Genomic DNA, 12124 nt, shown 5'->3' on the forward strand with positions numbered 1-12124 from the left:
ACCCCTCTGTGTTAACATTGCGATATCGATAGTCATACAATATATTGTGTAGCCCTAGCCTAATAGCCACTACTAAACTGTCTTTGAAGTTTCTCTGAGGAGATTGTCATTTTAATACCTTACTGTGTGTCTCATTATGCAGAATAACTCTTCAGTCAACATCCTTTAGATAGAAACTGTGCTAATTGACTGCAGTTCACCTAGATAACTTTGCTAAATTTAGGCACGAGGTAAAGCAAACACCAATAAACAAGTTTATTAATTCATAAAAATCCATATATCTATATTGCTCTGGAAAACCTGAATTACACATTTTTCTATAAGTTCGGAATGTCTAATTTGAAGTGCTGTATAGTGTATTTTTTTATTTTGTATTGAGTGAGTGTCACAAGCGTCTTGCAATATGGAATTGCACATCGATAGTGCCGTACTCCACACACACAACATAGTAAAACGAATATGTTTTCCACGTAAGGCTTATAATAAATAATAATTAATAATATTAATAGGATATACTTCAACAGTCACAACAAATTATATTATTTGTTAATAATTATACTATAATATATAATTATATTATATTATAACCTGCATTACAGAGGGGATTGAAATTCCGCTATTTATTTATTTCTTAAAATTGTGACATACATTCTTTGCCTTATATGGTCGTCATGCTGATGGAATGAGTGTTTGCTAAAACAATATTTCATAGTTACAAGCTGCATCTTTTAAGTTTTTGAAAACCACTTCAATGATGTCATAATCAAAATCTATGATTCTTTTTCTGGATTTCCCAGGAAACAGAACCAAACAGAACACTCCAACTGTGTTCTTTTCAGGAAAGACAGACAAAGCTACATTCAAACCACAAACCTTGCTGGTGAAATGCAGTCGTGCAATACTATGAATTCCAACGCCTTCCAGTTCTACAGGTCTCAGACTGCTCTTTCAGGCCTCTACTCCACTGTTGCCAGTGGCGAGGAGCCCCAAAGTGACTCTGATGACACCGACTTGTCAGGTAAGGGCTAAACTTTATTTTATCCCTTATCCACTAATCTTTGTTATTTGGTTTTGTTTGTGTTAGCAAATTATTCATACACTTTGAGCATCTACATGCCTGTCCTGTTTGGTCTGCAGCTTGGGGCTTCTCTCCTGCTGGGCCAAGAGTAGGGAGCCCTGCTAGCAGCCAGAGAGACCATTTGCTTTTGGAGATCACCCTTCTTCTATCCTGGCTCTCTGAACTTTCTCTCTCAGATCGACCTAGAGCAGACCCTCTGCCTGGCCCCAGCAACCCTCAGCCTGGCCCCAGCAGTGCTCGGCCCAACCAACACAAGAGAGGCAGGGACTGGGTAGACAGACCAGTGGTCCAACCAAACCGCAGGAGAGCCAGGCCTGGCCCCAGCAACCCTCTGCCTGGCCCTAGCAACCCTCTGCCTGGCCCCAGCAACCCTCAGCCTGGCCCCAGCAGTGCTCGGCCCAACCATAACAAGAGAGGCAGGGACGGTGGAGACGGACCAGTGGTCCACCCAACCTGCAAGCGAACCAGGATATGAGACCATGTCTCAAGAACTCAATTAGGACATGGGGACTTAAAGCATCCCATTTATCTTTCAATGTATCATTCAATTTAATTTAAAAATTAATTATATTTGAAATATTTTAATTGCAATATTATTGACTTTGTATTGGCTCTTTTAGAAACATAGGTAAGTATTTTGTGTAATATTTTAAAGTAGTGTTATAAATAATGTATGAATTCTAAATAAACATTTTAAATGATCACTGACTATGCTGTTTTTGTTACATAAAGTACTGTGTCCATGACTTTTTGGATTATTGAGCAGAGCGTCAAAGAGTGGCCAATAATGCAGCCTCTTGTAATGTGGATATCGTCTGTAAATGGTAAATGGTAAATGGACTGCACTTATATAGCGCCTTTTTTGCTGCTCCAAAGCGCTTCACAACCCTCTGCCTGGCCCCAGCAACCCTCTGCCTGGCCCCAACAACCCTCTGCCCAACCACAACAAGAGAGGCAGGGACCGGGGAGACGGACCAGTGGTCCACCCAAACTGCAAGCGACTCAGGATATGAGACCATGTCTCAAGAACTCAATTAGGACATGGGGACTTAAACATCCCATTTATCTTTCAATGTATCATTCAATTTAATTTAAGAATGAATTTGTTATATTTTAATTGCAATATTATTGACTTTGTGTTGGCTCTTTTAGAAACATAAGTAAGTATTTTTTGTAGTATTTTAAAGTAGTGTTGTTAGTAGTGTAATTTTAAATGTAATGTATGAATTCTAAATAAACATTTTAAATGATCACTGACTATGCTGTTTTTGTTACATAATGTACTGTGTCCATTACTTTTTGTATTATTGAGCAGAGTGTCAAAGAGTGGCCAATAATGCAGCCTCTTGTAATGTGGATATCGTCTGTAAATGGTAAATGGACTGCAGTTATATAGCGCCTTTTTTGCTGCTCCAAAGTGCTTTACAGCGGCCTCTCATTCACCCATTCACACACACATTCACACACCAATGGCGGCAAGCTGCCATGCAAGGCGCTGGCCCGCTCACTGGGAGCAATTTGGGGTTCAGTGTCTTGCCCAAGGACACTTCGACATGTGGACAGGCGGGGCTCGAACCACCGATCTGCCAACCTTGCGATCATTAGACAGCGGCTCTACCTCCTGTGCCAAAGCCGGCCCCAATATAATATAATATAATACACGTGTTACTCACACGATTCTCATATAACCTCCTATGGGTTTTTCACCTCACATTAACATGAACTGTTTGTCTTTCACCTGTCTTTTTTGGTCAATTGACAATTTGATTGGTCAACAAGTCAATACAAATACAAATGAATTAAAACCACTTTGCGACTGACGATGTCAGGACAATAGAGACAGCCCCCTCTCACAAACAGGGGAACATTGAGCCCCACTTACTTGAGCCCACTTAGTTAAGTCAGACACACACTCAGTCAGGCTGAAGTGCCTCTTCACAGCAACGAGAGGATGGAGAACAGCGTGGATTTTATCTCAAGGACTCTTCCACATCATACAGGACTAGAACAGTCGCTGCATAATCTACTGTAGCTAAACCCTATCAGCAGCCTGGGGGCTATCCATGGCCCTCCAAATTCTGTCTGTCTGTCGGGTCTTTCTCTCTCTCTCTCTCTCTCTCTCTCTCTCTCTCTCTCTCTCTCTCTCTCTCTCTCTCTCTCTCTCTCTCTCTGTCTCTCTCTCTCTCTCTACCTCCCTCTGTCTGAGCCCCACTATCTCCCTCTATGGGAGTGTGTGACATGTTGATTGATGGAGCGCTCCACCCAGCTAGATGTGTGTTAAACACAAGCCCAGGCAGAGAGAGAGACAGAGAGGGGGGGGGGGTGGGGGGGGTGGGGGGGGTATAGACAGAGTGCTTCTCTGGCTTTATAACACATGATGGTCTCCATCATGTCTCGGCTCATCCTTAGCCTCAGCTGGGAGATGGAGTCTACACAGCACACACACACTGAACACACACTTGCTAAATGGTTCATATTGCCTCACATACTACCTTCCTATATGAGTGTGAGGTGAGACGGATATGGGGAGTGGACATTCCCACATGTTCTAACTAGGGTTGAGCCAATGTTCAATATTGTTGAATTACATAATATTGTTTTAAATGGTAAATGGATTGCATTTATATAGGGCCTTATTCCAAAGTGCTTTACAATGACCTCTCATTCACCCATTCACACACCAATGGTGGTAAGCTACCTATCTTGCCCAAGGACACCTTGGCACGTGCACAGGAGGAGCCGGGGATCGAACCTGCAAACCTTGAGATCATTAGATGCCGGCTCGACCTTCTTTTTTCATCTTTTATTTTATTTTGACTCACCAGAGCCTTAAACACATCCCACACATCCACCATCCTCTTTTCATAATGAGCCACATTCCTTCTCACCCTGACTGCATATCTCCCATGACTCAATACATCATTTCACATTACACCCTTTCTTCTTTCCCACCACCCCAAACAACCACAGCTCGTTCCAATCCATCTCCTCCACATACCCTCCTTCCCAGTTCCCACTAATCAGTTTTTTCATCTTCTCCATATATAACCCCAGTCTTCCACACTCCACATTTTGGTGCATAAATGTCTCCACTGCTTCCCCACATACATTACACATCCTATCAACATTTGCATCAAACTTACTTATAATTACATTGTTAAATATCCTATTGTGCCTCAGTAAAAGATCCCTCTCCTCACATTATATGTTCCACTTCACCTTCAAGTTCTCCCACACCCTTCCCACCCTCATCTCTGGAAATACTCTCCCCCATACTTTCTCTGAAGCCGGCCTCCTCACCTTCCCATTCCTCAGTATCCTATATATCATCCTTGTCTTCACACCTCCCATTTTAATTTTGACAACCCCCTCACTTATAAATAACTCCACCTCTCTTCTCTCCCCTTCCTCCTCCACTTCCCTATCCACCATTGCCCTCCACTACACTGGCATCCCTTCTTTAATCCTTTTTAACATATTCCTCGATGCCCCCTCCCACATTTCATCTCCCATTTCCTCTACTGCATCCACCATTGCAGGCATAAATCCCGGTACAAATTCATACACCAAATCCCTCACCTTTCCCAACCCAGCCCTCATCATTACCCGGCACCGGCGGCTGCCACCCTCGCCCTGGCCAGGAAGGCACAAAAGCATGACTGGCACATCCTGCACAACACCACCATAACACCAGCACCTCCAAGCCGACTCAAGACCCGCCACCCTTACAACAAGGCAGCACAAGCCATGCTCAACTCCACCTCTGAGGACATCTCCAGAGATGCATGGTTGGCAGCAGCTTGGAAGCAGGAGTGGGAGTCAACCGGGCCCTCCCAAATCCACCGCTACATCTGGGACCCAGGAGATGGCGCCATTGGAGGAGACGACCTAACACGCCGGCAATGGACCACACTGAACCGTCTACGAACTGGTGTCGGTCGCTTTAAAACATCAATGAAGGCGTGGGGCCTGGCGGACAGTGCGGCATGCGAGTGCGGTGACCCAGAGCAGACCGCCGACCACATAATCACCATCTGCCCCTTATATAGACCACCCTCAGAAGCCAGCCTCTTCGACCTAGAACCAGAGATGCGGGCATTGATTGATTGATTGATTGATTGAAAACTTTATTAGAAGATTTGCAGGAGTAGGTACATGAAAGTACATATTACATACAAGGTCAACTAACAGGATAAAAACCCAAGAAAGCCACTGGCTTATTTCAATTGGGGTCCTTGATTGGCTACGCGACACCGAGTTGGACCTCTGACGTTACACGAAAGAAGAAGATTACCCTGTCATACCTGTCTCTCATTTTCACATTCATAAGACACCCATTGTAGAAACTCTCCCCATGCCTCCAAAACTTAGAAGAAGTAGAAAGGTGCTACTCCCTCCAACATCTCCTTCTTCATCTTCATATACACCCCACTCTCCCCACACCCTCCACACTTACTGATGGCCTCAGCCAGGAATATTTCCCATGCATACTCTCCACCCCCCATACACATACTTCACCATCCTTTTCACTCTCATAGCCTTCTTTTTCACCTCCAGATTCATCAACCCCAACCCTCCATCCTTACATTCATTCTCTAATACCTCCTGTGCAATCCTTACCCCTTTCCCCTCCCATACAAACTCATTCACCATCCTCTCAACCTCCCTAACCACTCTCTCCGGCACATCCAACACACCCATTACATACACAAATGTGGACATCAAGAGTGCAACGACTACCACCACCTTCCCTCTGAGCTTCAGCCCTCTCAACCTCCATAACCCTAACGTCTTCCTAACCTTCCCCAATATCCCTTCCCATTCCATGTCCCTACTGTCTCTGTATTCTATACCTAGATGTATCCCTAACACTTTAAAATAATACTTCCTTTCCCTCAACCCTAACTCATCTCCCTCTTCCCCCCCACACCTATATACATTATCTCTGACTTCTCTACATTCATCTTTGCCCCAGATGCCCTATCATATACTCTCACACTCTCCATCACCTCCCTCACACTTTCTCTGTTCCTCACTGTCACTGCTGTGTCATCCGCATACTGGCATAACACACTCACCCTACCTCCTGGCAAACTGATCCCTCTAATCCCTGTGTTCTGTGCTATATATGATGCTAACGGCTCTGCTGACAGTGAGTATAGCAAAGCCGATAGCGGACACCCTCACAGACTTGCCTCACAGAGCTCCCTAACCTAAAACGATCTGTAAGAATCCCATTCACCTTCACACAGCTCCTAGCCTCACTATACATCCTCCTCACCCACCGTATCGTCTGATCTCCAAAACCAAATCTCTCTAGTGCTCTATATAAATACCCATGATCCACCCTATCAAATGCTTTATTCAAATCTAGACTAACCCCTATCCCCTCTCCACTAACTTTTATATGCTCTATATCTCTGCCGGTATACTATAAGCCTGTGTCTTCTATACAACTTTCCCTATCACCCTCTTCATCCTATTGGCTAACACCCTTGCTAAAATCGTATAATCTGTGTTCAACATTGAGAGAGGTCTGTAATTCTCTAACTTCCCCCTACTCCCTTTATTCTTATACACCATGCTCACCACCACCATTGCCATAGTAGCTGGCATTTCTCCTCGTTCCTCCACCCATGTATACACTTTAAATAATATTGGCCCCAGCAACTCTCTAAACTCCTCATAGAACTCACTCACCAACCCATCTAACCCCGGACTCTTATTCTTTTTCAATCCCTTTATTGCTGCCTCTATCTCTCCCATCCCTATCACACATTTCCTTATGTTCCTTTTCTATCTTCATCCTAACTGTTCCTAACACCTCTTCTAAGCTCTCTTCATCCACCTCCTCTCTCCTAAATACATCCTCATAAAAGCTCTGTACCCTCTCTACTATCTCTATAAAATCACAAACTTGTTCTCCCTTCTCCCCCTCTAACTCTACTATAGAGTTCCTACCCTCTAACCCCCCAACAACCCTCTATATTTCTCCCCCTATAAAGCATATGTTGCCCTACTCTTAACAATCATCCCTTTGCATTTCTTCTCCTCAAACTCCTTCAAATCTTCCCTAGCCTTAACATACCACCCCACATCATATCCTACCTCCTCCTCTAATCTATTCGCCTCCCTCCTCAATTCCTCTCTCAACCTCCTCTCCCTTTCTCTATTCTATTCCTACCATCTCATACTAATCTTCCTAATCTCCCCCTTTAAATGTTCCCACCACCTCCCTGTATCCTCCTCATACATACTACTCTCCTTCTCCCTCATCACACAACTTTCCACCTCCCTCCTATATTTCTCCTCCTTTACAAAATCTGCATTCAAACACTACACTCCTCCCCCCCTCCTTTCAACCCCCACACCCAACACACACTAACACCACATGATCACTCAGGGTATTCATCCTGTACCTCACCTGGCTGAAGCCTTCCCTCATCCCCTCTGAGACCCACATTAAATCAATCCTGCTCTGTTGCCTCCCACCACCTGCCTCCAAGAAGTCCCTTCCAGCAGGATTCCTCTCCCTCCAAATGCCAATCATTCCCATCTCACTCATTACACCTAATAGCACCCTCCTAGAAGAATCACCCCTAAACATACAGCTCTTCGTAACATATGTAACCCCCCCAAACAGCCAAGCTGCTGGGGGAAGCCAAACTGAAAATATCCCTTCTCAATTAATAGTAACCTGATGCATCTTCAAAACAATATTCTGTTTGATTTCTCCACCGTGTGCTCTCAGTCAACTGAGCCACAGCCGCCCCTTCTCTTACAGACAACAGTCTGTCAAAGTGCTTAACACCTCAAATACAGTATATGGATCACTACAAGTGCAGTGTCCCTGTTGTCTTCAACAAAGACTGAATGAAGAATGAAGGTTAATTTCACAGGCGATAAATGACGGCCTGCGCTGTCAGCACTTCCGTCTCAACCTCCACGGAGCTCAGCTGTGAAGCGTTGTTGTGGTGAAGGTTGTTCTCCTCCGAGGCGAGCACCGACTCATTATCGCAACTCCAAATAGACTAACGAGCGTTGCTAATTAGCTCAACACATACACTGTCACCCTTTCTCCTTATCCTCGCACTTCCACTCCCACGCCGAGCAGAGGGACATCGTTCGTCCATCTGCAAAGAACTCAGCTGTCGCCTTTCTCGCTCTCTCCCCAATGCGTCAACAGTACAAGAGAGTATGCTGTCTTACTCTCACATCCAATGTGGCTCTTGAATCAAAGAATGGACAGGAAGGAGTATGACTTTGATCAAGTGTTTCACCGGGGTGACTCATACCAAGTCTCTTTTCTCAAGATTGCTGATCTTACAGACCTGTCGTGGTTCACAGCTCCATTCAAGATCACATCCCGGGGAAACAAGGTTATCTTGCAACAAGCCCGCCTTGAGGCAGAAGTGTAGATGAAGGCGAGATTACAGAGAGCAGCAGAACAGTCAGAAGGATACAAGGTGAACAAACTAAGGATTACGACTCACACCGTTTATATGCATATCTCTGGAATAGATTCATGAACCTGCATGTAATAAGAGATTAAGACTCCATCTGCCACCTCTAAGATTTCACACAGCAATGCAAATTATACTGTACCGTATCCCCAGATCAGTGTGTACACCCAATAAACCTTTATGAGAATGTGTGTGTGTGTGTGTGTGTGTGTGTGTGTGTGTGTGTGTGTGTGTGTGTGTGTGTGCGTGCGAGCCTGTGTGTGTATGCGGCGTGCATGTGCGTGTGTGTTGTGACTAAAGTGAGAGAGTGGTGTGACTAATAGATTCTCTTGCCATCCGGCAGCCATGTTGTCAGAGAGCACCATCGGTGACCCCTCCATTACAAACTCACACCAACGCCAGGCTGCTGGAGCAGCTAATTAAACATGTCAACGCTAACGAGCTGGCCCTTGATTACACTCCCTAATTGGGCTCCTTGCCATCAGTCCCCTGAGCGCTGAGCTCTCATCACAACATGGAGGCCGGAGAGTGACGTCACTCACAATGAATCACAGTTCCCCCAGTTCCCCCCAATTTCCGCAGTTTCCCACTTCCTACTGAGCCGCACCGTCTAATCCCTCAAACCAAGTTGAGCTGTCTGTATTAAGCACGGCACCCGAGGACTCACATAACAAATAATACGCCGGCGAAACATTTCAGCTCAAAACAATTGAACACACACTTCACATCTGCATCTACAGTACATCTGAAGAACCCTTAACTTTTTCCTGCAATTTCCATTAGGGAGGCACACCGCCCCCGTAACTCCAGTCCTCCCCTCAATCACACGGCTGCCTCTCTGAAGGAGAAGGCATGGAAATGCTCCGTCCACACAATCACTGGGACACCAGCCAAGAGCCACACAGATAAATCAGCCAAGCCTCCTCCATAAAGCAGGAAGAAATACAATCTACAAGCAGATGCTCCATACATGTCAAGTCCCCTTTTTACTTCCCATTGATTGTAACCAGTCTTTTCCTCCTCCAGAGTGCCTGCAGAGTAGCAGACTTTGGCCGTTTTCGATGGTAGGATGTCCAAGTGGCCAGAATGGACAGTCCAGTGGCATAGGCGGTTACTGGAAAAGGTTTTATAATACTGTCCAACGAGGCTAATTATCATATATGTTGTCAGTGTTTATTATATTATGATATTGTCTCCCATAATGTTCTGTAAATTGCGCTCTTTGGATCAGTCACCAGAAGGTTAACTTGCCTATATATCCATATACATGTATTTATGGCGTATGAATGAGGCACATGTAGCTGTGTTGTAGCAGTGGTTGAATATGATATTCGCACACTTATCGTATATATTCCTCCTTGATGGATTCAGTGTAAACGTTATATGACTCAATGGCGTGTGTGGGTGTGCCAATAAAGTGTCCAAGACAGCTGAACGAAATGTCACTCAGGAGATGGATCTCTGTCTCTCTGAGTGATTGAGTCAGTGCTAACACACTCAGCAGCAGCAGTGTCCAGAGTGATGTCTCTCTCCACCCAGTGACTGACAGACAGACAGACAGACAGACAGACAGACAGGCAGACAGACAGGCAGGCAGGCAGGCAGGCAGGCAGGCAGACAGACATGCAGGCAGGCAGGCATGCAGGCAGATGGACAAGCAGACAGGCAGGCAGGCAGGCATGCAGACAGACAGACAGACAGACAGGCATGCAGACAGACAGACAGACAGTCATGGTGGTTGAGGTGGCCCTGTACCCTAGTCAGATCCCTGGTCTGGAGCCTCACAGCAGGCTGAACTCATCACTGTGAGGCCATGGCCATCTCGACAGCTCTCTGTGGCTAATGAACACTGGCCTCTGCATTAGCCTGCCACCCTTCACACTTGGAGCCTGCTTGGCTCTAAAATAATCCCCTGGAGGACCACGTGGACAATAAGCAATAACTTTGACGGGGACTTTTTAATCCAACCTTAGTGTCTGAATGACGAAACTTGTGGCTAACTAATTAAGGAGAAGAAGTCGAGGCGAAACCCATGTGACGCAGATGGCCCTCCAGGATTTAGAGGTTAGAGAGCCCTGTTGCTAACCCAACCACTCACCAGAAGCACACTTTCTCTCTTTTTATTTCCTCAGGCAAAGGAAGGACTAATTAAAACGAGGGACAGCGGAAAATGAATTAAATATATCACTTTAAATATATCTCTATCGTCACATCACTGGACCACATGGGGCTCAGATGAAATATTTTCGTTTTGTTCACTCCGTTTCTCTGATGGATGGAGACATTAGATGGGTACTAACTGTCCGGTGTAACGGAAGTAGAGCTGTATCAAAGAGCTGTATGCTTTTCCTAACGGCAACACAGTGTGTTAAAGTGCCAAATACACCTAATGTAGTTGTTGTGGTTGGAAGCTAACTGGATTGTCCCTCCTAAAGACCTCTTCACCATCTTACCGAGTTCAAATTCACATAAGCGAATTGTGTAGAGCTTCTCATTGGTTTATTCTCATACTCTTTGAGAGAGAAACTCAGGTCGTCTGCGAACAACAATTTTCCAAGCCGGAACATTTCTGAGTTTCCTTGTTAGGGAGTGAATTGTGAGTGCACCCTTACATCTGGGAGAGACACACGGCTGGAAAAGAGACTACCAAGATGTTCTAACAGAAAAGTCACGATTCTGCGTGTTTTGGTCTCTTACCTGGAACAAGGACTACTTCCTGCTGCTCTGATTGGACGAGGCCGAGGAGGGTGGCAACAAGGAAAGCAGCGACAGCTGACCACATGACCCGCATAGTTCTCATTGGCCCAGCATCACATTCACAATCCTGCATAGAGACACAGAGGACAGAAACATGGGTTAGACATCACCATGATACTCAATAAGATGCATTTGGAGGGAGACACAGAGGGATAGAGAGTGGGACGCATGTTTGTACACGCATAATGTACAAACGCATGATGCATGATGTACAGTACAGGTATGTATAAAGTACTGCATCTATCAACCATTATAGAATGGGTTGATCAAATCAAGCATTGTGATTGGTTGAGAAGCTTTCCAGCTAATCCGATATCAGCACCGCCACCTCACCACTTTCACTTGCAAAATGTATATATACTGTTCGCTCTTCAAGATACTGTAGCTTTTTTTTCTTTTTTTTTTCAATAATGAAAAAGTTGTTAAGTCAAGGCAGTGATATTTGTCAAGTTGATTGGCAGTAATCCACAGAGTTGTTGCCATGGTTAGACATTGAATACGATCTTATAATGGCCCACCTGTGATGTCATCTGAAGACAGAAGAATGACTATCTTCCTGTCAGACTCTTCCCATCATAACTCTGACCGTAGTATTTAAAAAGTATTTAAATACTAAGACGAAAAACAGCATTTAACTTCATGACCTTAAAACTTTTTTTTTATTATTGTACGCTACTTTAACAATGACAGAACACATCAGAACTGCTGAAGCAGTAGGAATGAGTGGATATTGACTGACTTCACTTTCCCAAGGCCCTGCCATAGGGATAGAACAACAAAAGAGGCTCTACAGAGTAGACGGAGGCAAACAGATGGGCTCTGCTCT

General features: G+C 44.9%; 1 protein-coding gene across 1 annotated transcript in view; it reads right to left on the reverse strand.

The window, feature by feature from the left end:
- The window catches only part of LOC308155856 (roundabout homolog 1-like), a gene marked incomplete at both ends in the record, with an annotated part of 150638 nt that extends 139297 nt beyond the window's left edge, over nt 1-11341 (reverse strand). The window contains one exon of the mRNA XM_080529225.1: nt 11239-11341. Coding sequence (XP_080385351.1) covers nt 11239-11341 — 103 coding nt within the window. The remainder of the gene's footprint in view (nt 1-11238) is intronic.
- Nucleotides 11342-12124: the final 783 nt, after the last annotated feature.

Source organism: Nansenia antarctica, assembly GCF_963989245.1.
Source record: "Nansenia antarctica genome assembly, chromosome: 4".
NCBI classification, from domain to species: domain Eukaryota; kingdom Metazoa; phylum Chordata; class Actinopteri; order Argentiniformes; family Microstomatidae; genus Nansenia; species Nansenia antarctica.